The sequence below is a fragment of the Xenia sp. Carnegie-2017 genome, unplaced genomic scaffold (assembly GCF_021976095.1).
Source record: "Xenia sp. Carnegie-2017 unplaced genomic scaffold, XeniaSp_v1 HiC_scaffold_20, whole genome shotgun sequence".
In the NCBI taxonomy this organism is placed as follows: domain Eukaryota; kingdom Metazoa; phylum Cnidaria; class Anthozoa; order Malacalcyonacea; family Xeniidae; genus Xenia; species Xenia sp. Carnegie-2017.
Genome location: NW_025813483.1, coordinates 15,418,725 through 15,446,639, shown reverse-complemented (window position 1 = coordinate 15,446,639; position 27,915 = coordinate 15,418,725). Strand labels below are relative to the sequence as shown.

The following is a 27,915-nucleotide window of genomic DNA, read 5'->3' as shown; positions in this document are numbered from 1 at the left end:
CTCAATGATCAGTACCACTGATCAGTACAATTTATACGTAGTCTAAGAGCAAATATGGTCTTCTGACATGCTACGTCATATGCGGGATATAATTATTCACTTTAGTTCGTTCACAGTAGCAAAGTCTAACATCATATCCCATTATTATCCACACAATCATCCCAATTGATCATCAGTCCTACCGTCTATCACATCCATGCTTCTTGCAGAACCAATTATAGACTTACAAACAGTTTCTAAGGAGGCATTCTGAAAAACTTTGTCAGACTTCTTAACTTTCGCAATCTCGTATATATGTTTCAACGTAACTGTGCCAGCGATCTCCCTTCCTGTATAAAAAGAAAAACAGATTACGGTATATTTTGTTCGTGGATTTAAAGAAATACAAACGACAATATTTGGATGGAATTTTCTATCTGTACACAAACTCCATTAGTTATATTTATGGCAACTAAACATAGACTGTCGATCAATTTATTTTGAATGTATTGTCACACTTTAAAGAAAAAGAGTAAAATGAACACATTACAGACTTTGTTTACACCTTTTCAGGAAAATACTGATGTCAAAAAGTGTGAATTGCTGAAAGCTTAGAGCTACTTTAATCAGCGATGACAAAAACTTTAAAGAGTGTGTCTTTTACAAGTAAGTCCATATCATAGTTATTATACAGATGTTCACAAATATAAAATGGATATGAAATTAGATCAATTATTCATCATTACGCATAAACGATTACACATAAAAAGTTAAAAAATATTTACATAAATACACAATGTTCATTTTGTTAGAACACTCGATTTAACATTTCCTCCTCTTGCATCAATTCTTCACATTTTTTAGTGCTATAAATTGCTAGCTTTTTCACATCTTCAAATTTATTCTTTTTGGCGATTTTTAGAGCTTTTTCAGCTTTCTCAGAAGCATTCTGCAAATAATTTCCTTTCCTTTTTTGTAACCAAATTCTGAGAAGTAATTCACACTCCACAACAAGCATCTCAGCTTTGGTAACCTTCGTCAAGTTAGAATGTTCGCTCAATTCTGGATCTTTTACTACTTTAATGAGTTCCTTTGCTTTGTAAACATCATCTTTCATGCACGGTTTGTAAAAGACCTGGCTCCCGTCAAAAAATAAACCCAAATATACTCTTGCCATGCTGATGATGGTTCGACATTTTAAACTAAAGACCAACTTCTCGGGATAATCTGAAAGATAAATGGCGGAACGAAGTGCGTCTTCATAAGATTTTATCAATTTCTTTTTTATGTTTTCTATTTCATTGGGTTTTCGAACAATATTCGCTTCATTTATTTTACCAATATTAAAATGCAGCCATGGAACGACTAATATTACAGGTAGATCTTTTGCATTCTGTAGAGCTTTAATTGCCTCGGTTTCACTTTCTGTGTAATTCCCTTGAGCCCTCATTACGACACATTTCCAATACAGGTAATGAACCAAATAAATTGCGGCATTTGATTCTGGGTGTTTCTGAAGTTCATTCTTGATAAAGTTCTCATTCTCTTTCAATTTTTCTGCAGCTTCATCCAGTTTTCCTTTTTGCAAACAATCAGCAGCATCTTGCTGCTGTGCCAAGCACATTTTCATAAAATCTCCTGAGTCACGCAGCTCTTTCTTGTACTCACAAAATTTCTCATCAAGACCATTGTTACGATAACTTACAAGCTTTTCGAGGACTGTCACGTGAATTTTGAATTGATCATGTGAACTCCATTCCGCACGCCTAACCTGTAATGGTACTGAAATTTCTTCTAGAAAGAAAATATGTCTGTAGTTAGTCATGAGTAGACGCTCTTTGATTTCTTCTATCTCCATCTCTCCTACTTTTCCATCAGCATCAAAGCGATAACTTTCAGGTTTTTTTATCAATACTGCACGGTTGAGAGGATTCACTGAGATCACAATAACAAACTTGAGGTTATTCGGTTTCACATTTAAAACCTTTTCAAAATATATTTCCCAGTCTTCTCCTCTCACTAAACTACCTGCTTTTTCTTCTTTACCTTGGCCCGGTTGAAACACAGGCCAAACAAACATACAGTCAATCGCTTTTGTAACATTCTTAATTATTTCATTTTTTTTCTCATTGTGTTCCACATTCATTCCATAAACTGTGTATTTTTTAGAGTCTTCGTTCATTTTAATGCCATAATAAATACTTCCCCCGTTGCCGTTGGCGAAAGCTGAAATATAATGCGTGAGTTTATTACAATCTTTATCAATACTCTCCACTTTTTCTGGCATCTTTATTTGAATTTCTCTGCTTTCTTCGAGATTAACAGGGCAATTGTACGAAAAATTTCTTTCGTGCATACCTAAAATTGAGTTTGTCTTTCTTTGTTCCATATCTTCAAGAAATTTCAAAAACTGTTCGTTGCTAAAATGTCTTATTTTAACTTCTGAGTTATTGGTTTGACAAACATTGTAGTTGACGATCCATAACTTTGGAAAAAGTCCAATAATTGGTTTGATATCAAAATGAATTTCTCGGTCGCTGTTGTCAAACCCATACTTTCTTTTATGCAATACATCGTTCAAATTTTCCATTGGAAACGAGTCTTCTACATATTGTTCTATCTTACGCGTTGTATCATCATGATCTTTCGCCGTCAACGATCCTGTTTCGCTCTCTAAAATAAGCCTTCCGCCTTCGTAGCCATTATTCAAAATAGCACAAATGCCGTTTGCAATTTCTTTTAATTTACTTTGCGAACATCTTTTTGTCAACGGAGGTTTGTACTTTATTCGTACATCCATCATTACGTACAGGATTTCTGTTGGTGGAATATTTTATAAACGTCTACAACGATTTTTTATAGCCAACTTTATGGATTGATAAATTTATGACGACGTAACATGTTTCAAATTTCCTAAATGACATCAACAAAAATTTTAATTAAAGTTGACTATTGACCTTTGACCCTAAAAGGTTCCCTAAATACAAATTCTAAGTAAATATTTATTGTGAAAACGCACACAGCTTTGCTATGGAATTTCGTCTAGAACATTTCAAGGTATAATCAACGAACATAAAAACATCAAATTATTGTATTTTAAAAAAGAAATTACTAATGAAGAACCGTAGATGAATTAAAGAATTTAACAACAAACTTGAAAGATCTTTGTTGAAAGACAAGTACATATCCCCGCAATTGCAAATAATTATAAACAATAAGCATAAACTAAACATCACAATTATTGAAGTTTTAACCTTGAAATGTTTTGATGACAGAGAAAAAATGTGTAAATTAATTATTGATAAGGCCTAATACAAATTATAACTTTCCTAAACTCAGTCTTACCCGCGATAAATACACAGGAAAAAGAGGGACGTCTTCGTCTCTTGAAAGAATAACAGGAAATTGTTGCAAAAAAGTTTCAAGCAATCATAATATAAATTATTCAGTAAGCATATTTCTTCAAGAATTTTCTTTGAACTTACAGGAAGTCAAACTTGAATAGTTCTGGTTGCTTGGCAAAGCGGTTAAAACATAATCAGACATCAATAACTATAAAGCTTTCATATTCAGTTAGTCGAAAGACCAATGGCAGCATTTAATTCATTCATACAAGCAAAAAAAGCTCAATCTTTCACAGAGAATGTTATCGTGTAATTGGTGTTGTACAACATGGCCATAATTCGATTGCAAAACATAGTGTTCAAAACAATCAATGTGATGAAAGGAAAGCGTTAAAAGCAGCATCCAAATAGGAGTTAAAGTTTCAAGGCAAAGTTTTTGCATAAAGACAAGGTTGACAACCCCCCAACATGTGTTTGTCGTCTGCAGCGAATCTCAAGATTCAAGAGGCCAAAGGTCTTTTCCAGTCCAAAGCTCTTTTTCAAGAGGCCAAATCTCTGACATTTGTCGCAATACAAGTACACTTTTTTCTTCACTTCAAGTAAACATGTAGCATTGAAATATTGTCTGTGAGACTCACGTTGTTTCTTCTTTCTTCCAGTTGTTGGTTTTTGGTAATTTAACTCCTTGTAGGTCCCAGACATGGTCACTCTTTTTTTAAGAGGAAGGAAAACGTGCGTATTGAATATTTGTTCAACGTTCCGCAGGAAGAAAACCTCTCGTTAGGCGCACGTATCACTAGGATTATCTTGTCTGTTTTTACCAGTTATGTTTACAAAAAAGGATGATAACATACTTAAGGCCTTAATTATGTTTACATAATTATTAAGACTGACTATATCTTTACTAAGTTGTCGAAAGAGGTGACAGAGGCAGCATCATTGATTTCTACTAAACTAACAGTATTTAGTACTACATACATGTCATTGGTAGGTAGCATACACCCATGAAAATTTTCTTTTTTTTTAATTGGAGAAAAAAACCGAGCACGCTATATATCGCCTTTTTTTGTCACTTTCAGCTGCTGTATTTTTTTTTGCTTCGCTAAGATATTTCCTCTATAGTCTGTACATTATAGATAAAGCAAATCACTCATTTTTATTAAAAACACAATTTTAAACACGTTGACTAATTCAAGCTATACAAGGTTCAAACTTGACGAACAAAAAGCATCATGTAGAAAGAATATTTCAAGCATTTATAATTTTGTATGAGTTTATTGCAAAAGCGCTTTGGCGGATTTCAAAAAATTTCAGACCGTCAATTTGGCAATTTTCAACATGCCATATTTGATGCAATTGAATACATCTCGTATTTTAATTACATTTAAATGTGCTATCATATAGATTTGTGTTATGTGTTATCATATAGATTTGTGTTATGTGTTATCATATAGATTTTTATAGTTATTGTAATGATCTATGAGTATGTAAACATCTATGAATATGGGACTTTAAACGATGTTCATCAACTGATTGCAATGGAGACGACTGATTGTGCCCTCAGTGATTGCGCCTAACGCATCAATACGCACCAGTACCATTGAGTTCTATAATAACTGGAGCGGCTAAGTGGACTGGGAACTGTTGTAAAAAACATGGCGGCCAACGGACGTATTTCCGCCATTGAGTTCTATAATAACTATATAGAACTCAATGACCAGTACCACTGATCAGTACAATTTATACGTTGTCTAAGAGCAAATATGGTCTTCTGACATGCTACGTCATATGCGGGATATAATTATTCACTTAAGTTCGTTCACAGTAGCAAAGTCTAACATCATATCCCATTATTATCCACACAATCATCCTAATTGATCACCAGTCCTACCGTCTATCACATGTATGCCCATGCTTCTTGCAGAACCAATTATAGACTTACAAACAGTTTCTAAGGAGGCATTCTCAAAAACTTTGTCAGACTTCTTCACTTTCGCAATCTCGTATATATGTTTCAACGTAACTGTGCCAGCGATCTCCCTTCCTGTATAAAAAGAAAAACAGATTACGGTATATTTTGTTTGTGAATTTAAAGAAATGGAAACGGCAATCTTTGGATGGAATTTTCTATCTGTACACGAACTCCATTAGTTAAATTTATGGCAACTAAACATAGACTGTCGATCAATTTATTTTGAATGTATTGTCACACATTAAAGAAAAAGAGTAAAATGAACACATTACAGACTTTGCTTACACCTTTTCAAGAAAATACTGATGTCAAAAAGTAAAGTGTGAATTGCTGAAAGCTTAGAGCTACTTTAATCAACGATGACAAAAACTTTAAAGAGTATGACTTTTACAAGTAGGTCCATATCATAGTTATCATACAGATGTTCACAAATATAAAATGGATATGAAATTAGATCAATTATTCATCATCACACATAAAAAGTTAAAAAACTATTTACATAAATACACAATGTTCATTTTGTTAGAACACTCGATTTAACGTTTCCTCCTCTTGCATCAATTTTTCACATTTTCCCGTGCTATAAATTGCTAGCTTCTTCACATCTTCAAATTTATTCTCTTTGGCGATTTTTAAAGCTTCTTCAGCTTTCTCAGAAGTATTCTGCAAATAATTTCCTTTCCTTTTTTGTAACCAAATTCTGAGAAGTAATTCACACTCCACAACAAGCATCTCAGCTTTGGTAACCTTCGTCAAGTTAGAATGTTTGCTAAATTCTGGATCTTTTAATACTTTAAGGAGTTCCTTTGCTTTGTAAACATCCTCTTTCATGCACGGTTTGTAAAAGACCTGGCTCCCGTCGAAAAATAAACCCAAATATACTCTTGCCATGCTGATGATGGTTCGACATTTTAAACCAAAGATCAGCTTCTCGGGATAATCTGAAAGATAAATGGCGGAACGAAGTGCGTCTTCATAAGATTTTATCAATTTCTTTTTTATGTTTTCTATTTCATTGGGTTTTCGAACAATATTCGCTTCATTTATTTTACCAATATTAAAATGTAGCCATGGAATGACTAATATTACAGGTAGATCTTTTGCATCCTGTAGAGCTTTAATTGCCTCAGTTTCACTTTCTTCGTAATTCCCTTGAGCCCTCATTACGACAGATTTCCAATACAGGTATCGAACCAAATAAATTGCGGCATTTGATTTCGGGTGTTTCTCATTTGATTCTTGGTGTTTCTCATTTGATTCTTGCTGTTTCTCATTTGATTCTTGGTGTTTCTTATTTGATTCTTGGCATTTCTCATTTGATTTTCGGGGTGTCTGAAGTTTATTCTTGATAAAGTTCTCATTCTCTTTCAATTTTTCAGCAGCTTCCTTCAGTTTTCCTTTTCGGAAACAATCAGCAGCATCTTGCTGCTGTGCCAAGCACATTTTCATAAAATCTCCTGAATCGCGCAGCTCTTTCTTGTACTCACAAAATTTCTCATCAAGACCATTGTTACGATAACTTACGAGCTTTTCGAGGACTGTCACGTGAATTTTGAATTGCTCATATGAACTCCATTTAGCACGCCCAACCTGTAATGGTACTGAAATTTCTTCTAGAAAGAAAATATGTCTGTAGTTAGTCATGAGTAGACGCTCTTTGATTTCTTCTATCTCCATCTCTCTTACTTTTTCATCAGCATCAAAGCGATAACTTTCAGGTTTTTTCATCAATACTGCACGGTTGAGAGGATTCACTGAGATCACAATAACAAACTTGAGGTTTTTCGGTTCCACATTTAAAACCTTTTCAAAATATATTTCCCAGTCTTCTCCTCTCACTAAACTACCTGCTTTTTCTTCTTTACCTTGGCCCGGTTGAAACACAGGCCAAACAAACATACAGTCAATCGCTTTTGTAACATTCTTAATTATTTCATTTTTTTTCTCATTGTGTTCCACATTCACTCCATAAACTGTGTATTTTTTAGAGTCTTCGTTCATTTTAATGCCATAATAAATACTTCCCCCGTTGCCGTTGGCGAAAGCTGAAATATAATGCGTGAGTTTATTACAATCTTTAACAATATTCTCCACTTTCTCTGGCATCTTTAATTGAATTTCTTTGCTTTCTTCGAGATTAACAGGGCAATTGTACGAAAAATTTCTTTCGTGCATACCTAAAATGGAATTTGTCTTTCTTTGTTCCATATCTTCAAGAAATTTCAAAAACTGTTCGTTGCTAAAATGTCTTATTTTAACTTCTGAGTTATTGGTTTGACAAACATTGTACTTGACGATCCATAACTTTGGCAAAAGTCCAGTAATTGCTTTGACATCAAAATGAATTTCACGGTCGCTGTTGTCAAACCCATATTTTCTTTTATGCAATACATCGTTCAAATTTTCCATTGGAAACGAGTTTTCTACACATTGTTCTATCGTACGCGTTGTATCATCATGATCTTTCGCCGTCAACAATCCTGTTTCGTTTTCTAAAATAAGCCTTCCGCCTTCGTAGCCATTATTCAAAATAGCACAAATGCCGTTTGCAATTTCTTTTAATTTACTTTGCCCCTTTTTTGTTGTCAACGGAGGTTTGTACTTTATTCGTACATCCATCATTACGTACAGGCTTTCTGTTGGTGGAATATTTTATAAACGTCTACAACGATTTTTTATAGCCAACTTTATGGATTGATAAGTTTATGACGACGTAAAATGTTTTAAATTTTCTAAATGACATCAACAAAAAAATTTAGTTAAAGTTAGAAAATTGATTGTTGACCTTTGACCATAAGAGGTTCGCTAAATACAAATTCTAAGTAAATATTTATTGTGAAAACGCACACAGCTTTGCTATGGAATTTCGTCCAGAACATTTCAAGGTATAATCAACGAACATAAAAACATCAAATTATTGTATTTTAAAAAAGAAATTACGAATGAAGAACCGTAGATGAATTAAAGAATTTAACAACAAACTTGAAAGATCTTTGTTGAAAGACAAGTACATATCCCCGCAATTGCAAATAATTATAAACAATAAGCATAAACTAAACATCACAATTATTGAAGTTTTAACCTTGAAATGTTTTGATGACAGAGAAAAAATGTGTAAATTAATTATTGATAAGGCCTAATACAAATTATAACTTTCCTAAACTCAGTCTTACCCGCGATAAATACACAGGAGAAAGAGGACGTCTTCGTCTGTTGAAAGAATAACAGGAAATTGTTGCAAAAAGTATCAAGCAATCATAATATAAATTATTCAGTAAGCATATTTCTTCAAGAATTTCTTTGAACTTACAGGAAGTCAAACTTGAATAGTTCTGGTTGCTTGGCAAAACGGTTAAAACATAATCAGACATCAATAACTATAAAGCTTTTATATTCAGTTAGTCGAAAGACCAATGGCAGCATTTAATTCATTCATACAAGCAAAAAAAACTCAATCTTTCACAGAGAATGTTATGGTGTAAATGGCCATTGTTCGATTACAAAACATAGTGTTCAAAACAAACAATGTGATGAAAGGAAAGCGAAAAGCAGCATCCAAGTAGGAGTTACAGTTTCAAGGCAAAGTCTTTGCACAAAGACAAGGTTGACAGCCCCCCAACATGTGTTTGTCGTCTGCAGCGAATCTCAAGATTCAAGAGGCCAAAGGTTGTCTTTTCCAGTGAGTTATATGATGGTGAATATGATTAATTGTTCTTGTAAAGAGCATTTTGGTTATATCTAAGATCTTAAAGTAAAGATCATTTGAAAAAAAGTCAAATCTATTACAATAAAAATTGTAGTTGTTTTTTAGAGTGATTCAGGTTGGAATCATATTTTAGAGGAGGAAGCACTCTGACATTTGTCGCAATACAAGTACACTTTTTTTTCACTTCAAGTAAATATGTAGCAATGAAATATTGTCTGTGAGACTCACGTTGTTTCTTCTTTCTTCCAGTTGTTGGTTTTTGGTAATTTAACTCCTTGTAGGTCCCAGACATGGTCACTCTTTTTTTAAGAGGAAGGAAAACGTGCGTATTGAATATTTGTTCAACGTTCCGCAGGAAGAAAACCTCTCGTTAGGCGCACGTATCACTAGGATTATCTTGTCTGTTTTTACCAGTTAGGTTTACAAAAAAGGATGTTAACATACTTAAGGCCTTAATTATGTTTACATAATTATTTAGACTGACTATATCTTTACTAAGTTGTCGAAAGAGGTGACAGAGGCAGCATCAATGATTTCTACTAAACTTACAGTAATTAGTACTACATACATGTCATTGGTAGGTAACATACACCCATGAAACTTTTTTTTTAATTGGAGAAAAAAAACCGAGCACGCTATATAACGCCATTTTTTGTCACTTTCAGCTGCTGTATTTTTTTTTGCTTCGCTAAGACATTCCTCTATAGTCTGTACATTATAGATAAAGCAAATCACTCATTTTTATTAAAAACACAATTTTAAACACGTTGACTAATTCAAGCTATAGAAGGGTGAAACTTGACAAACAATAAGCATCATGTAGAAAGAATATTTCAAGCATTTATAATTTTGTATGAGTTTATTGCGAGAGCGCTATGGCAGATTTCAAAAAATTTCAGATCGTCAATTTGGCAATTTTCGACATGCCATATTTGATGCAATTGAATACAACTCGTGTTTTAATTATTCCATTTAGATTTTTATTATTGTGATCATCTATGAGTATGTAACCTTCTATGAATATGGGACTTTAATGTAATATGATGGATATGGGACGTTTACTACATGAAGTATAGCCTCTTCTGAGAATGATTGAAAACTTCTAGATTTCAACAATTATAACTTATGATTTGTGATATTTATATTTATGAAATAGTCAAACGAAATAACCAAAAAATGTGGATTACACGTTAAACAAGATAATGAAATTTAAGTAAATACAAAGTTGTATTTATTTCATCCTATGAGAGCAACATGAATGAAAGACCACACATAGTCAAGATTTGAGCATGCTAGTTATCTTAAATGGGACTTACTAATGACTCTGTAACGGGTAACGGTTTCCTAAGTTGCCGAAACGAATTCATTTGATTTGTGTTTAGATACGTCATAGATCTCATTGTACCAGCTTACTGTCAGTCATTATTAGAAATCTATCAAAAATGACGCGAACTAAACATGATGATGCAAAAGACATAGATATTACAAATGATGGTGCCACGATAACAAGCCAACAAATTTTAGACTTTTGTGTACAACTAAAACGAATTTTTGAGGCAAAGTGACGTTTTCAAGCGACGTATTTGCAATGGAGACGACTGATTGCGCCCTCAGTGATTGCGTTTTACGCATAAGTACCACTGATCAGTACAATTTATATGTAGTCTAAGACCAAATACGGTCTTCTGACATGCTACGTCATATGCGGGATATAATTATTCACTTAAGTTCGTTCACAGTAGCAAAGTCTAACATCATATCCCATTATTATCCACACAATCATCCTAATTGATCACCAGTCCTACCGTCTATCACATGTATGCCCATGCTTCTTGCAGAACCAATTATAGACTTACAAACAGTTTCTAAGGAGGCATTCTGAAAAACTTTGTCAGACTTCTTCACTTTCGCAATCTCGTATATATGTTTCAACGTAACTGTGCCAGCGATCTCCTTTCCTGTATAAAAAGAAAAACAGATTACGGTACATTTTGTTCGTGAATTTAAAGAAATGCAAACGGCAATCTTTGGATGGAATTTTCTATCTGTACACGAACTCCATTAGTTAAATTTATGGCAACTAAACATAGACTGTCGATCAATTTATTTGGAATGTATTGTCACACTTTAAAGAAAAAGAGTAAAATGAACACATTACAGACTTTGCTTACACCTTTTCAAGAAAATACTGTTGTCAAAAAGTAAAGTGTGAATTGCTGAAAGCTTAGAGCTACTTTAATCAACGATGACAAAAACTTTAAAGAGTATGACTTTTACAAGTAGGTCCATATCATAGTTTTTATACAGATGTTCACAAATATAAAATGGATATGAAATTAGATCAATTATTCATCATCACACATAAAAAGTTAAAGAACTATTTACATAAATACACAATGTTCATTTTGTTAGAACACTCGATTTAACGTTTCCTCCTCTTGCATCAATTCTTCACATTTTTTCGTGCTATAAATTGCTAGCTTCTTCACATCTTCAAATTTATTCTTTTTGGCGATTTTTAGAGCTTCTTTAGCTTTCTCAGAAGTATTCTGCAAATAATTTCCTTTCCTTTTTTGTAACCAAATTCTGAGAAGTAATTCACACTCCACAACAAGCATCTCAGCTTTGGTAACCTTCGTCAAGTAAGAATGTTCGCTCAATTCTGGATCTTTTAATACTTTAAGGAGTTCCTTTGCTTTGTAAACATCATCTTTCATGCACGGTTTGCAAAAGACCTGGCTCCCGTCAAAAAATAAACCCAGATATACTCTTGCCATGCTGATGATGGTTCGACATTTTAAACTAAAGATTAGCTTCTCGGGATAATCTGAAAGATAAATGGCGGAACGAAGTGCGTCTTCATAAGATTTTATCAATTTCTTTTTTATGCTTTCTACTTGATTGCATTTTCGAACAATATTCGCTTCATTTATTTTACCAATATTAAAATGCAGCCATGGAATGACTAATATTACAGGTAGATCTTTTGCATCCTGTAGAGCTTTAATTGCCTCAGTTTCACTTTCTTTGTAATTCCCTTGAGCCCTCATTACGACAGATTTCCAATGCAGGTATCGAACCAAATAAATTGCAGCATTTGATTTTGGGTGTTTCTCATTTGATTCTTGGTGTTTCTCATTTGATTCTTGGTGTTTCTCATTTGATTCTTGCTGTTTCTCATTTGATTCTGGATGTTTCTCATTTGATTCTGGGTGTTTCTCATTTGATTCTGGATGTTTCGCATTTGATTCTGGATGTTTCTCATTTGATTCTGGGTGTTTCTCATTTGATTCTAGATGTTTCTCATTTGATTCTGGATGTTTCTCATTTGATTCTGGGTGTTTCTCATTTGATTCTGGATGTTTCGCATTTGATTCTGGATGTTTCTCATTTGATTCTGGGTGTTTCTCATTTGATTCTGGATGTTTCTCATTTGATTCTGGGTGTTTCTCATTTGATTCTGGATGTTTCTCATTTGATTCTGGGTGTTTCTCATTTGATTCTGGATGTTTCGCATTTGATTCTGGATGTTTCTCATTTGATTCTGGGTGTTTCTCATTTGATTCTGGGTGTTTCTCATTTGATTCTGGGTGTTTCTCATTTGATTCTGGATGTTTCGCATTTGATTCTGGGTGTTCTCATTTGATTCTGGATGTTTCTCATTTGATTCTGGATGTTTCTCATTTGATTCTGGGTGTTTCTCATTTGATTCTGGATGTTTCGCATTTGATTCTGGATGTTTCTCATTTGATTCTGGGTGTTTCTCATTTGATTCTGGATGTTTCTCATTTGATTCTGGGTGTTTCTCATTTGATTCTGGATGTTTCTCATTTGATTCTGGGTGTTTCTCATTTGATTCTGGATGTTTCTCATTTGATTCTGGATGTTTCTCATTTGATTCTGGTGTTTCTCATTTGATTCTGGTGTTTCTCATTTGATTCTGTGTTTCTCATTTGATTCTGGATGTTTCTCATTTGATTCTGGATGTTTCGCATTTGATTCTGGTGTTTCTCATTTGATTCTGGGTGTTTCTCATTTGATTCTGGATGTTTCGCATTTGATTCTGGATGTTTCTCATTTGATTCTGGGTGTTTCTCATTTGATTCTGGGTGTTTCTCATTTGATTCTGGGTGTTTCTCATTTGATTCTGGATGTTTCGCATTTGATTTTCGGGGTGTCTGAAGTTCATTCTTGATAAAGTTCTCATTCTCTTTCAATTTTTCTGCAGCTTCATTCAGTTTTCCTTTTCGCAAACAATCAGCAGCATCTTGCTGCTGTGCCAAGCACATTTTCATAAAATCTCTTGAGTCACGCAGCTCTTTCTTGTACTCACAAAATTTCTCATCAAGACCATCGTTACGATAACTTACAAGCTTTTCGAGGACTGTCACGTGAATTTTGAATTGATCATATGAACTCCATTCAGCACGCCTAACCTGTAATGGTACTGAAATTTCTTCTAGAAAGAAAATATGTCTGTAGTTAGTCATGAGCAGACGCTCTTTGATTTCTTCTATCTCCATCTCTCTTACTTTTGCATCAGCATCAAAGCAATAACTTTCAGGTTTTTTCATCAATACTGCACGGTTGAGAGGATTCACTGAGATCACAATAACAAACTTGAGGTTATTCGGTTTCACATTTAAAACCTTTTCAAAATATATTTCCCAGTCTTCTCCTCTCACTAAACTACCTGCTTTTTCTTCTTTATTTTGGCCCGGTTGAAACACAGGCCAAACAAACATACAGTCAATTGCGTCCGTAACATTCTTAATTATTTCATTTTTTTTCTCATTGTGTGCCACATTCATTCCATAAACTGTGTATTTTTTTGAGTCTTCGTTCATTTTAATGCCATAATAAATACTTCCCCCGTTGCCGTTGGCGAAAGCTGAAATATAATGCGTGAGTTTATTACCATCTTTAACAATATTCTCCACTTTTTCTGGCATCTTTATTTGAATTTCTCTGCTTTCTTCGAGATTAACAGGGCAATTGTACGAAAAATTTCTTTCGTGCATACCTAAAATTGAGTTTGTCTTTCTTTGTTCCATATCTTCAAGAAATTTCAAAAACTGTTCGTTGCTAAAATGTCTTATTTTAACTTCTGAGTTATTGGTTTGACAAACATTGTAGTTGACGATCCATAACTTTGGAAAAAGTCCAATAATTGGTTTGACATCAAAATGAATTTCTCGGTCGCTTTTGTCAAACCCATACTTTCTTTTATGCAATACATCGTTCAAATTTTCCATTGGAAACGAGTCTTCTACACATTGTTCTATCTTACGCGTTGTATCATCATGATCCTTCGCCGTCAACGATCCTGTTTCGCTCTCTAAAATAAGCCTTCCGCCTTCGTAGCCATTATTCAAAATAGCACAAATGCCGTTTGCAATTTCTTTTAATTTACTTTGCCCCTTTTTTTTTGTCAACGGAGGTTTGTACTTTATTCGTACATCCATCATTACGTACAGGATTTCTGTTGGTGGAATATTTTATAAACGTCTACAACGATTTTTTATAGCCAACTTTATGGATTGATAAGTTTATGACGACGTAAAATGTTTTAAATTTTCTAAATGACATCAACAAAAAATTTTAATTAAAGTTAGAAAATTGATTGTTGACCTTTCACCAAAATACAAATTCTAATTAAATATTTATTGTGAAAACGCACACAGCTTTGCTCAAGAACATTTCAGGGTATAATCAACGAACATAAAAACATAAAATTATTGTATTTTACAAAAAGAAATTACGAATGAAGAAGCCTTCAAGAACCGTAGATGAAGTAAAGAATTTAACAATAAACTTGAAAGATCTTTGTTGAAAGACAAGTACATATCCCCTCAATTGCAAATAATTATAAACAATAAGCATAAACTAAACATCACAATCATTGAAGTTTTAACCTTGAAATGTTTTGATGACAGAGAAAAAATGTGTAAATTAATTATTGATAAGGCCTAATACAAATTATAACTTTCCTAAACTCAGTCTTACCCGCGATAAATACTGAAAGATCTCCCAAAGATAAGTGAAACAAGACGAAAGAAAACGAAAAGTGCATCGAACCTAATGATAAAGAACCTAAATTTCGGGCGCGCGTGATTGATGTCGAGACATTTGTTTTAACGTTACCCAGCACAGACAAAATTGTTTCAAAAAAGTTAGACATCGACGATAATGCAAGTAAACTCGACCAAATCCTCGCTAGTCTACGTATTTTAGAAGAAAAATCGAAAAACAATGATAACGAAAAAGCCGTCCTTCTAGTAGACAACGCGGAAATGGCAGCTGAGATTGACCATTTGAAATTTTCTATTAGCATGCTAAGAGAAGACAACAATCGAATCTTGTCTCTCCTTGATAACAATCAAAATGCTTGGATAGATGCCAATCATAAGAATGAACCCAAGACCAACCAACAAAACCCAACAACTAATCCTCTTCCTCTTGTAAATAGATTTGTCTATTGTCATTTTGACTCTGAAGATGACTACCGCTAAGGTTGTCGAAACGTCAGTCAACAACAACAAAAACAGTCCTTCTCAGGACATTATTAACCTGGACGATCTACATTTACAAACAGGTTACCTAACTTTGTGGTCTATAGAACGTAATTTAATGTTTTAGGAACTGTACTTTGTTAATTTAGTATTCTTGTTAAAATTCATTTCTGTAAAATTTGTGCACGCCCCATGTGGAAAACAACTCACTTGTTGACAATGGTTAGCGTGTTGAAATAAAAAATTATTCATTCATTCATTCATTCATTTAACCTTTTTGGGGGAGATTATAAAATAATAACAATAAAAAGTGTGTGTGTGTATGAATCCATTGCTGTGATTGCATTAGCCTGTGCAAAAGATCTGAGCTCAAATCAGTCAATAAATGAAAGAGAATTTGCCCACAAATTATTAATACATGTAAGGAGAAATATTAAAATGCCTGTTTTAAATTTTTCTTTTTTCATTGTTGTTACTTTTTTAAAGAAATAAAAGATGTTTTTTGTGTTTGCACAAGCTTGCGCAAACCTTGGAGAAATTTGTGAGAACTCTTGAGCTGGTGCTACCCTCGACCTTTGGTCTCGGGCTTGCACTGATCAGTTCTCAAATTCTCCCAAAGTCTCCTAATACCTGAAGCACTATTCGGAATATTTCAAACAAAAAATGGTGAGACAAAGTTGACAAAAACATTCCAACGGTGCTTGGTTTATCAGCTCCTTTCCCTATGCAATCCAGCTGCAGTTGAAAATTGTACAATTTACCATGCATATTAAATAGATAACAAAAATATTTCAACAAACCTGGTTTGGAAGCTCCTTTCTCTATGCCAGCAGCTTGTTTTAAGAAATGTGAAACAGGAGGCATAGTTGTCTCAAATACATAGCTTCTATCAGCCTTAATAAAATAAATCATAGTGAAGTTTTATGCACCAAGAAATATTGTTACTCACTTCTGTATTTGAGTTATACGCTACAAATCATTGATGTCAACAAACATCATGAAACTTTTAATTTAAATAAAAAGCCAATAGTTATTACAGCAAGGTAATTTATGAGTAAATTTGACTGAACAATTTTATCTTCCTGTTTTTTCTTTCTTATTAATTATTTTAAAGACTTACATATAGTAAAAATGTTTAACGCTTATATGTTTTGGCAAACTTATGCCATCTTCAGTGCAGAGTAATGAGTGAAATATTTACAAAAAGTTAATTTATAATGAAATATGATAATTGGATAGGTGAATAGACCAAAAAGATGGATGTGGAAGTTAACTAATCACAATATTGTAAATAATTTATCTATTCACTTATCATGTATCATATTTCATTATACATTAACTTTATGTAAATATTTCACTCATGATTCTGCACTGAAGATGGCATTAGTTAGCTGAAATATGTATGCATTGAAAAATTAAAAAAAGTTGCGTTTACCTTAAATGTCTTAATTCAATCGCGCTGCCACGAAATTATGGAATTATTTTAAACTTTTAAAAATGAAAAATAATTTTACTTTACCTTAAAAGTGATCCGTGTAGGTATAGGAACTCCAGGCTTGAAATCTTTTGTTCTGTCGTTGAATTCTTTACAGAATTGCGAAATGTTGACTCCTTTCTGCAGGAATAAAAATCATTCATGATTGATTGGTTATTAAATCATATTTATTATACCACTCAAAAAACTTTTGACTTCATATTAAATGAACATATATCGCATGAATATCATTCCATTTCAGATAAAAATGGGATATTTTACCTGTCCTAATTGTGGCCCAAGAGGTGGAGAAGCTGAAGCCTTTCCTGCAGGAATATACGTACGCAATCTTCCAATAACTTCACTTGATTTCTTTGCAACTTTGGCCGCCATGTTTGTGGGCGATTTCATTTGATTTAGTGGATGTGGATTTCACTCCTGATATATATTGAGATCATCTTTGGCGGGAAACTTAACTTAAAGAGGCTGTTTTTCATTTGATCAAAATTGTAAAAAAAACGTATTTCTTTTTAAAGGTAAATGTTAATTTTCTAGCATTATACCATGCAGTATGAGGTCTACCGGGTCTAACTCTCGAGGAAATTTCTGGCGCGGGCGACGACGTGGGTTTCGAGGAAACGCTTTCAGAAATCGACATGGTATTGCTCTGCTATTTGATATTTTGGATTGGAAACTCGAGTAGTTTTTTAAATGCATTTTTAGTATCATAAAAATGCTTTAAAATTTGCCAAATGTTTTAACAAAACAATCGGGGTTTTTGATGAAATCCTCAACTCCGTCATATTATGCATTTACCAGTGCAAGTTTTGCATTTAATCCAGTCTCCAGTTAAATGAAAGATTATTTCAACATAATGTATAATCATTTTCATTCACTTTCTAGATGATAACACTTCACAGTTTTCCAACTCTGTACTTTCTTCACAAACTCAACTTCGTCAGACTACACTGGTCAACTGCCCATACAAAAACTGGCACACATACTTTCCAAATGATGGTATAAGATCTAGTAGCGGACTGCAATAATTCTGAAAAAATTGATAAAATTTATTTATGAAAAATCCTTTCAAACAGCATATGTACCAAACTCATCTCTGGATCAGCAAGTTCATTTGTTTCAAAATTATTTTACTAGTACAAAAGATTTGTTCTCTCAGGTATAGCATCAAATATACAAATGAGCAAGGAGCAAACTATAAAATAACATTTATTATTTCCTGTTTTCAGGACGACATTGAAATGACACGATCATTGACTGTTAATTTCAAAGAACTTGCATCTCATCCAGGTGCAGTTACCAGTTTTAGTTTAGTCAATTAATCAAAGCCACTAAAATATCTTGGATGTGCCAGTCATTAAAAGAGTTCATATTATTTTCAATCTTTAGGTATCATAGAAAGCTTACCAAACATCTCAGAACAACTAAGAGATAATCCTGTAAAATTTCTCCAGTCTTTAAGTCTCGCTGCATATCAGGTTTGTGGACAATATCTTTTAATTCTTTGAACAAGATATCTGTGACTGAATGAAGATAATCTCTATTTTAGGTATTTGTTGCCTCTTATGAATTACCAAGCCAACCATCCTCACAGTTTTTGTTTGGAGTGTCTCACATTGAAGCTAGGTATTTCCGTGGATGTCTGAGGATGACTTTGAAATAAAGTCGAAAATTTACAGTTCACTTCTCGTCTTATTTTGATGCATATTTTGCAACCTCAAGATGTCTTGCTTTTTCAGAATTTGCTTTATACTGTATTTTTTGATCAACTTTTGATTGTTTCTGCTTTAACTAGAATGAAAAATTATCATCCAATCACTCCACTGAAAAATCTTAAAGCAAATTGCTATGGTAACTTCTCATTGAATTTGCCTTTTTGAACAGTCTTTACCAATACAAATCATATCTACAACATTCTTCAAGGTAAATTCATTGCAATCCATGGAACTGTGGTAAGATTGAGTAGCATTAAACCAATGGTCTCACATATGGCATTCATGTGCAACACATGCAAAGAGATACAGGTATTGTGAAACAACATTTGCAACAACAATTTTTTTGCTCTATGTGAGCACAACCTGCGACCACAAATTAAATGACTTCAATAATTTATTATTAAAATATTTTGTATGCAAGGTGTTGCCATTGCCAGATGGAAAGTTTAAGCTTCCCACGAAGGTATGAATCATTCTTCTGCAATAAAAAATTTTGTCGCGAAAAATAGGTACGCCATGCGTTCATTTGTGACCAATCTATTTTTCATGTATAGTGATTAAAAGAAACATTTTCTTGTGTGTCAATCAACTGTAAGTCACATCTCTAAAAATTTTCCAAACCTACCCCACCAATGATTTCTGTATGGTATTTCAATAACACCATGCAGTAATTACTTTAACAAATTATGTGTTATTGACACATTTTATTCATCCCAAAACAAATACTAATCAAAGCATATTGCCATTGACCAGAATTTCTTACTTATGAAATGAACGATGTATTCGATTACATTTAGTGTGAATCAGATACGTGTCGTGGGCGATCTTTCAATCCACTAGAAAGTTCTCCTTTGACTAAAACGATCGATTGGCAAACGATCAAGTAAATATGACATATTTATGATGACATAGCTTGGTATATTTTATGGTGCAAAAGTGTAGGAGGAGAGGGGCTTTAGTGGTGCTGTTATCAAAACGAGCATACCTCATCTCTCCAATTCATCTGAACTCGTTTCGGAGTTGAAGACCCTCATGTGTTGGTCATTGCTCGACTGAAAGTAATTGCAAAGCGCATTTTAACATGTAAACATGAAATTTGTGCTTTCGAAATGCAATTTCACAATCTTTTTGTTTCGAATCCTACATTTAAGATGAATCATTTCAATAGAAACTTTTTTCTTCAGAGTTCAGGAAATTATTGATGACGACGAAAGAGAAACGGGCCGTATTCCTAGAACAGTTGAATGCGAACTCACATCTGAACTGGGTGAATTTTTAAATAGTCTTCATAGTTTTACACAACAAATTTTTGAGAGAACAATAGCAACTACCCCGTACATTTTCAGTGGACAGTGCTGTACCTGGTGATATAGTAAAAGTTTGCGGTATCGTCAAAGTAGCGGATGCAGACGAGAACAAAGGTCGGAGTAAAGAGAAATCAATGTTTTTGTTGTATATTCTCGCTAATTCTGTCGAGAAAAGTAAAGATGATCAAAAGATTTCTGAAAGCGATGAAATTCCAGCGGAGTTTACTCTCAAGGCAAGTGGAAACACAGAACACTAATATAGATGTGCCATTTCAATGTCCTATGTCACGAGTAACGTAAGTAGCTAATATATGAGATTGTATTTCGTGAATCTAGGAAAGTATCAAGATTCAATAACAAATCTTTTATCTAGAGAATGATTAGATTCCACAAGGTTTTAATAATTACCGAACATCATCCCTTTTTTAATGTGTTTTACCGAAGGCTCAAATTTTTCACCATCCGCAGGAATTGTACGCTATACGGGAGATTCAAGCTGAAAAAGACCTTTTTCGACTTATTTGTGGGTACGTACGCAACGTTGTTGAAAGAATTTATGTACATATTGGAATGACATTTGTTAACTGAAGTCATAAAATTGATTTTTAATATTTAATATATATTAAGGTCTCTTTGCCCAACTATTTATGGACACGAGGTAAAAGAAGGCAACACCAAAATTTTATTGAGAGTAAAACACACCCTCTCTCGAACGAAAACACGATACCTTTAATCTATCTGTAGATTATCAAGGCTGGTCTAATTCTCGGTTTATTTGGTGGTTGTCAACGTTTTCAAAATGATAAGGTATCAATTAAATGTCGCAATTATTTCACTAAATTGTTTACATTTTCATTTTAACAATTTGGCTCAACAGGTAGTATTATAAAATGTGTTATGAATTTTTTTACTAATTATGTTAGAAGAACATTTTTTTACTAGTAATGTTAGAAGAACATTTTTTTACTAGTAATGTTAGAAGAACATTTTTTTACTAGTAATGTTAGAAGAACATTTTTTTACTAGTAATGTTAGAAGAACATTTTTTTACTAGTAATGTTAGAAGAACATTTTTTACTAGTAATGTTAGAAGAACATTTTTTTACTAGTAATGTTAGAAGAACATTTTTTACTAGTAATGTTAGAAGAACATTTTTACTAGTAATGTTAACTAGTAATGTTAGAAGAACATTCTTTACTAGAATTGTTGAACTTTTCCACCAATTGATACTTTATTCCTGAACAGAACCTTTTCTTTATTCTAAAGTAGTTATTAACTTTTATACCAGAACAGTGTCCCAGTTCGTGGCAACCCACACATTCTTGTTGTTGGTGATCCAGGTTTGGGAAAAAGTCAGGTTCGTATTTACTTAGAATTTCTATTCAAGTCAACGCGTAAAATTTACGGAGAAATTTCATGATTTTGACAGGTTTATCGTCAAGTAAATATTACATTATTCCGCTTCATTTCATTTAATTTATTCAATATTTAGCTGTCGCTTTCGGCACACTTCCCTTTTATCTTGTGTAATATTACTTTTCGTGATGCAGTTGTCAGGTTTTTATTCCAAAAAACGTTTGTAAAACTTCAAATTATATTTTAGATGCTTCAAGCTGCTTCAAACTTGGCACCTCGAGGGGTTTATGTTTGTGGCAATACAACTTCGGCTGCTGGTTTAACTGTACGAGATAATCTCAATTTTGCCAGCATCCTTGGTGTAAATGCATGTACGTTCGTGTACATGTAACAAATAAATTTTTTCGAACAGGTTACGCTTACAAAGGAAAGTTCGTCAGGAGAATATGCCCTTGAGGCTGGTGCTTTAGTCTTAGCTGACCGCGGATGTTGTTGTATAGATGAATTTGATAAGATGGGAAGTCAACATCAAGCTCTACTGGAAGCAATGGTATGATTATACTAAATTTTGATAGGAAAATTCAAATTCTTCCAACAGACTTAAGATGTACCTCGATTATTTTTTTTGTTTAAATTTTGAGACCTGGTTGGCAATACCAGGATTCATATAGGTTTCCAAATAAAGTTTTCCTTTACTATGAAATTATGAGAAGAAAAATTCAAGGATGACACCCGATACTTTTTTTCATAGCTTACTAAAAAAAATATTCGTGGATTTTTTTAAAGAATAATCAATACAAAAGTTGTCGAATGTAAATTACGCTTTTCGTCACGTTGTTTTAGGAACAACAATGTATCAGCATTGCTAAAGGTGGCATGGTTTGCAGGTAGTTGAGGAGCATTCGTGGTATATGATAATGTCAACTTCTTGAATTATGACCTGTTTTGTCTTGTAAGTTTACCAGCGAGAACTTCAATCCTGGCGGCAGCGAATCCAGCTGGAGGACATTACAATAAAGCAAAAACCGTCGCTGAAAATTTGAGGTGAGTGACAATATTTCATAGATGGTTTTGAATCATTTAATGGTACCGTTGCCTATGACGGATAACTTGTAAATTTATTTCTTTTATATTTACAAGAATGGGTAGCGCATTGCTTTCACGATTTGACTTGGTATGACACAACATATCATCATTCATTTCCAAGAGAAATGCAAAGACGGTGCTGCAGTGTTTCAAATATCTTTAATTTTTGTTTTAAGGTCTTCATTATGCTCGACAAACCAGACGAGGTAAACCTGATCACAATGAATCCTAAAAACTGATCTGAAACCAAATAATTTAAAGTGCTTTTTGATGTTGTACAGGAAATGGATTCAATGCTCTCTGAACATGTAATGGCTTTTCATTCAGGAAAAAGGGGTTAGTGAATGCAATATAGAAGATAACAGAGATGGATTTACTGACAAATCTCAATATGAGGTTCATAAACACAGGAACGACATATAGAACTTAGCCACAACGTATCAATTAAAACACATGTTATTTTTAAGGGTGAGCTACTGAACAGAGTATGGATAATTTTGAATTCGATATTTTTCTTTTTGTTTCAGGCCATTTGAAACAGTCACCGTTAGACGAAATAGCGAGGTAGAAAGCTAAGATCAGTTGCTAGTTTTTTTTTTGCCAAGAAGTCAGTCACGAATATTTTCCCACATTGCTTGAGAAATATCTCTATTTACCAAGAAGCCGTTAAAACAAACGAGTTTTTTACTTGACACAGAATGAAATACGCGAAGAAAACATGAGAACACAATGGGAAGCAGATAAACCTTTATCAGAACGACTTAAGGTAAAGTGAAATCTTCTCCATCACACCAACTTCTCCATCAACAACAGCTAAACTATCACGTCATAATGTGCAGTTGATTGGATAACAATGAATAAATTAGTATACGTAGAATGATAATATATTTAGGTTGTCCAAGGAAGAGAGCTGGATGCAATACCTAGCATCTTACTGAGAAAGGTTTGTTCTTCGTTAGAAAATCATGAAATAAAGCCATACAAATCTTTTTTACTTTCTATGACAGTACATCGCATATGCAAGAAAATATGTTCATCCAATAATATCTGATGATGCAGCTGAAGAACTTCAGGTAGATGGATACATCTTCTTCCAAGTATGTTAAGTTTCCTCACTATTCTCCTTTGAATTCATTAGAAATTTTACATAAATCTACGTCAACAACATCGGTCACAAGATAGCACCCCTATTACAACGAGACAGTTGGAGTCTTTAATACGACTGACCGAGGTGAAGTGAAATGTATGATGACAGAGGGAATTCAAATTATGAATATGATATTTTCTTTCTCGCCCAACCACAACAGGCTCGATCTAGACTGGAACTTCGTGAAGAAGCAACTAGACAAGATGCTATTGACGTTATTGAGATCATGAAATACAGGTACAGCATGACTCTGTTTACATGAACGCAATAAATAGATAAAGACACTTCCCAACCACATTCATCAAACTTAAGCCTTTAAATCAATGATGACGTGCCCTCAACGTTCACCAAAGATATTATACACATAAACTTGTTCTCTTTATATAGTCTTGTGGACACCTTCAGCGATGGTCTTGGAAGTTTAGACTTTAACCGCTCACAAAACGGGTCGGGCATGAGTAAAAATGCGCAGGTAGACAAAAATTCCCCACCCCTCCCCCCTTCGTATTTCAACAGCTGTGATACATTGTAAAACTTTATCCTCAACAGGCGAAACGTTTTATTTCCGAATTGGAAAGAATATCTCAGTTAGAGTATAACTCGCTTTTCACAATGGATCAAATGAGACATATTGCAATGGTATTTTGACTAATGGTTTATTTATCAGCATTTCATTACAGTTTACTACTTTCTACTTTTATTTATAGGATTTGAAACTTGGTGTGAGTGGGTTTGAAGATTTCATTTATTCCTTGAACAACCAAAACTTTTTATTGAAAAAAGGCGCTCGTGTTTATCAGCTGCAAACATCGAGTACTTTATGAAACACTTGATCAAATACGGTTTCCTCTCGTGTTTTTTTTGTTGAAAATGGATGAAAAATAATGTTAAATAGTTGTATTTGTGTACAGAAATTTAAGGTCCGATGTTATATACGTCATTTGGAAACTCAATGCATTGCCCTAAGTAAAACCCAACTTAAGATTTATAAATCCTATTAAAACGAAGGAACTAAACACCTGGTTAATTCTGTGAACAATAGTCAAACTTAACTCAAATTGCGTTACTCTAACACCTTCTCGTCTACTGGTATACCTTCTCCTCTACTGGTATACCTTCTCGTCTACTGGTATACCTTCTCGTCTACTGGTATACCTTCTCGTCTACTAGTATACCTTCTCGTCTACTAGTATACCTTCTCGTCTAATGGTATACTTTCTCCTCTACTGGTATACCTTCTCGTATGCTGGAATAACTTCTCGTCTACTGGAATACCTTCTCATCTACTGGAATACTTTCTCCTCAACTGGTATACCTTTTCTTCCACTGGCATACCTTCTCAATTTGAACGCAATCCTTTTATTGGTCTTTTCATCAATTTTCTTGCAAATAATTCCATCATCAATGACACTCTTACACCTTTACTGCACACCATTTTAACAATTTAATGGTCACCATACCATAAGGTGTTTTGTTCATAATTTCAATTCTCTTCACTTTAGTTTCATCACCAATAGATGTTAAACACAACAGTTTAAGGGTCAACATTGTGTTGTGCTTTCATTAATGATTTTAATGCTCGCGCACGTAATTCTAACTCCAGAATCTGTGCAGCTGTATCTCCATCATCCTGTTGGCTTTGTTCATCTCCATGAAGAATATCTTTAGCTACACCATCATCTGAAATCAGAAAATTCCTAATTTTTTTATCTTGGTTTAAACGTTACTACTAACCAGAAAATGCCTTGATTATTCACCTTGACATTCTGTTTTGACATTTTGCTTTCCCTCGACCAGCTCATCAATTTCATATTGATCAGGTCCTACACTCATTTCTTCCAAGATATTCACAGTCCTGTCCTGAAATATAAAAACATATCAAGTAGATTACACACTATAGAAATTTACAACACCACAAGCCTACCACATTCTTTTCAATGACTGATTCACGGGACACTTTTACTGTGTTCTCCCTGTTTGTACAGCTGTCATTAGTGGTAACATCATTCCTGCCACAGTTTCGCTTTCTGTTGAAGAAGAATCCATTTCTTCCCCTTCCATTATTCGTAGTAATCTTTTTCTTGAAAGAATTTCTAAAACGTCCAAGCAGCGGGCTTTTAACTCTTCCATTTTTAGTTTCTAAATCATTTCAAATTAACAGAAATCAAACAAAATGCGAGGTTTAACACATTTCATGATAAATCATAGCATTGTGAATTAAGTGGAACATAGTTTGTTTTGGAAATGTTCTACGCGATTAATTTCATCACATAAAATATGATCTATATGATTGTATACAAAGTACAATAGGGTAGTTGTGCGTGGACTTGGACATTGGACATATACGTTATGTAAGCGATAACAAAGCTATTCGTGATCCTACATTGATGATGAATACTTGAAGCAATTTTTTATTCACTTAACAACAACATATGAACAAAACACTTTATTGAATCATTCCATTTGAATTCTTGACGTGCTTTCTACACTTAGAAAACCTAAAGCAATTCTACACTTAGAAAACCTAAAGCAATTCTTCACTTAGAAAACCTAAAGCAATTCTACACTTAGAAAACCTAAAGCAATTCTACACTTAGAAAACCTAGCTTTGACACTGTTCACTACAACATCCAAGTCCAGTTTGTTCCCTCAATCACGATGAATTCCTAACATCATCAGTCTGTTCAGACGCTCTTGTGTTATCAATAATCAAAGACCGTTCTTTATGAGCTGCATTAGTATGCAAAATGATGATACAGGAAAAGTGCAAGGAATCAACGTAAGAAGCTGAAGTTCCAAAAATAAGCTCGCAATTGCAGGAATGCTCTTGGACATTGCAACTTCTGTTGGTAGTGTTACTATAGACACCCCAAACAAAGGCATCAAATCCTGCCACAATAGCTTTTTTAATACAGGCCTCAAACAATGTAATCCTGCAAAGCTACCTGTGGTTGACTTCTTCTAACATGTTGTACATTCATTCTCAAGAATATTTAAAAAATCACAAGTTATTTCAGCTTTCCCACAGCAAATTTTGTTTTTCTGGAAATTATTCATGTCCAAAATACATAATAATATTGAGAAAAGCAACAATTACATAACCAGTAGCATGCAGTCAAAAGAATCAAAATCTTTGGAGGCATAGCAAACACAAATTTTAAAATGTGCTTTGAAGTAATAAAATTACCTGTAGAAACATACAAAGGTAAATATCATTCATATGACTATTTTTTAAATCTTTTTTTAATTTTAAGCTCTGATAGCTGAGGTGTGGATATTTGAATGTCCATCAGTGTAAACTCCAAAAATTATAAACAATGTCTTACAAATACTTTTTAACGACAACATTTTCATATTTTTCAAAAGCACAATGGTAAGGCAATGCATGGCAATGTCAAACTAAGAACATGTAGTCTTTGAAAACTTTTTTTACATTATTTACTGCAAAAACTGACTTTGGCTGAGCTAAAATGAAGTTGACCAGTCTTCACCAAACATATTTTGGCCAAACATTTAAAGCATGATATTTATAAATATTGGCATTCTTGCTATACAGTTCACATGGAATGCACTTTGTATTGGATGTGCATTGCAATTCATGCAACCTGCTTTTAACTTGAAGTAGTTTTAGTCAAACTCCAAGTTCAATGCTCATCTGCAAGAATGTATAGATAAACAATCTGCATGTCACACGTACATGTTTTGTTCAAAAAACAAATAAAATAATTCAATTTCATTTCCATACCTTGACAGATTTTGACATGAACTTTTTCATTTCTTTTCTATCCAAAATCTTAAACAATTCATCGTTAAGTCTCTTTCTGTCGTCAACATATTCATTTAACGGTTTAATATCAATGGTGAACTCGTCCAATGTACTTGTATCAAGCTTTTCACTGTTACCTGAATCATCAGATAAGGATGACGATTTTGACCCCTCTTCTTTGTAATCTGAGATTTTCTCAACTGAATGTGTGTGTTTTCTTCTCTTAGATCTGCAATATTGAAAATTCAATACATTAATATTTTGATTGGAGGATAGGCATTTAGAAGATTTCAAATTCCTAATCAATGAGTACAATATTACTTATATTTGTGTTTTTTTCTTTTCCGGTGTTTTCGTTTATCTTGTTTTAAAACCTGAGTGGAAGAGTCCGGTGAAACTCGCTGTCTTTCTTCTCCACTGTCGGCCATGTTGGAGATAGTCACCATGGCAGCAACCACTGTGCAGAAGTAACGAAGTGTGAGCGACTCAGACATGTCATGCAGGAATAAGTTTTTTGGTCTTAGTGAAATGG

At 33.6% G+C, this 27,915-nt stretch overlaps 5 protein-coding genes across 7 annotated transcripts; 1 reads left to right on the top strand and 4 right to left on the bottom strand.

Annotated features, from left to right (window-relative positions):
- Positions 1–15: 15 nt before the first annotated feature.
- On the bottom strand, positions 16–17,393 carry LOC124442853 (39S ribosomal protein L11, mitochondrial-like). Of its 3 annotated transcripts, none has more exons than XM_046993355.1 (4): positions 17,270–17,393; positions 17,033–17,128; positions 16,314–16,407; positions 16–329 (listed from the first exon to the last, which is right to left on the bottom strand). In XM_046993355.1, exons 1-4 carry the CDS (start codon positions 17,378–17,380, stop codon positions 157–159), a joined length of 474 nt encoding a protein of 157 aa, XP_046849311.1. In that variant the 5' UTR covers positions 17,381–17,393; the 3' UTR covers positions 16–156. The 3 variants fall into 3 exon arrangements, with proteins under 3 accessions (XP_046849311.1, XP_046849310.1, XP_046849309.1); XM_046993354.1 differs by lacking the exon at positions 16–329 and adding an exon at positions 5,093–5,367; XM_046993353.1 differs by lacking the exon at positions 16–329 and adding an exon at positions 9,909–10,959.
- Positions 459–3,381, bottom strand: LOC124442849. The gene is made up of 2 exons (XM_046993348.1): positions 3,325–3,381; positions 459–2,892 (listed from the first exon to the last, which is right to left on the bottom strand). Exon 2 carries the CDS (start codon positions 2,780–2,782, stop codon positions 788–790), a length of 1,995 nt encoding a protein of 664 aa, XP_046849304.1. The 5' UTR covers positions 2,783–2,892; positions 3,325–3,381; the 3' UTR covers positions 459–787.
- LOC124442848 lies at positions 5,497–8,534 on the bottom strand. The gene is made up of 2 exons (XM_046993347.1): positions 8,469–8,534; positions 5,497–8,027 (listed from the first exon to the last, which is right to left on the bottom strand). Exon 2 carries the CDS (start codon positions 7,915–7,917, stop codon positions 5,818–5,820), a length of 2,100 nt encoding a protein of 699 aa, XP_046849303.1. The 5' UTR covers positions 7,918–8,027; positions 8,469–8,534; the 3' UTR covers positions 5,497–5,817.
- Positions 17,394–17,464: 71 nt separating the features above from the next.
- LOC124441765 (DNA helicase MCM8-like) lies at positions 17,465–24,633 on the top strand. The gene is made up of 33 exons (XM_046992232.1): positions 17,465–17,646; positions 17,891–18,004; positions 18,082–18,164; positions 18,235–18,295; positions 18,395–18,483; positions 18,555–18,631; positions 18,801–18,856; positions 18,929–19,029; positions 19,142–19,183; positions 19,518–19,603; positions 19,905–19,987; positions 20,067–20,260; positions 20,496–20,554; positions 20,655–20,685; positions 20,772–20,834; positions 21,317–21,385; positions 21,632–21,709; positions 21,797–21,934; positions 22,228–22,271; positions 22,342–22,428; positions 22,525–22,558; positions 22,647–22,676; positions 22,752–22,806; positions 22,901–22,907; positions 22,998–23,034; positions 23,168–23,236; positions 23,363–23,413; positions 23,478–23,543; positions 23,609–23,701; positions 23,778–23,854; positions 24,005–24,089; positions 24,167–24,256; positions 24,325–24,633. The coding sequence occupies exons 1-33, from the start codon at positions 17,559–17,561 to the stop codon at positions 24,439–24,441; spliced, it is 2,454 nt and encodes an 817-aa protein (XP_046848188.1). The 5' UTR covers positions 17,465–17,558; the 3' UTR covers positions 24,442–24,633.
- Positions 24,258–27,878, bottom strand: LOC124442854 (caspase activity and apoptosis inhibitor 1-like). The gene is given in 6 exon segments (XM_046993356.1): positions 24,258–25,297; positions 25,375–25,477; positions 25,542–25,691; positions 25,694–25,756; positions 27,363–27,612; positions 27,705–27,878. Coding segments are annotated over 6 exon segments (885 nt in total). The 5' UTR covers position 27,878; the 3' UTR covers positions 24,258–25,151.
- Between the last annotated feature and the right edge of the window lie 37 nt (positions 27,879–27,915).

Excerpts from the sequence above, each read along its gene's own strand:
- LOC124442853 (XM_046993354.1), bottom strand. The coding sequence starts at position 17,380 with ATGGCGGCCAAAGTTGCAAAGAAATCAAGTGAAGTTATTGGAAGATTG. Across the intron at positions 17,129-17,269 it reads TTGGGCCACAATTAGGACAG|AAAGGAGTCAACATTTCGCA; the intron begins GTAAAATATCCC and ends TTATTCCTGCAG. Across the intron at positions 16,408-17,032 it reads CTACACGGATCACTTTTAAG|GCTGATAGAAGCTATGTATT; the intron begins GTAAAGTAAAAT and ends TATTTTATTAAG.
- LOC124441765 (XM_046992232.1), top strand. The coding sequence starts at position 17,559 with ATGAGGTCTACCGGGTCTAACTCTCGAGGAAATTTCTGGCGCGGGCGA. Across the intron at positions 18,296-18,394 it reads AGAACTTGCATCTCATCCAG|GTATCATAGAAAGCTTACCA; the intron begins GTGCAGTTACCA and ends TTCAATCTTTAG. Across the intron at positions 23,544-23,608 it reads ATGCAGCTGAAGAACTTCAG|AAATTTTACATAAATCTACG; the intron begins GTAGATGGATAC and ends TGAATTCATTAG.
- LOC124442848 (XM_046993347.1), bottom strand. The coding sequence starts at position 7,917 with ATGATGGATGTACGAATAAAGTACAAACCTCCGTTGACAACAAAAAAG.
- LOC124442849 (XM_046993348.1), bottom strand. The coding sequence starts at position 2,782 with ATGATGGATGTACGAATAAAGTACAAACCTCCGTTGACAAAAAGATGT.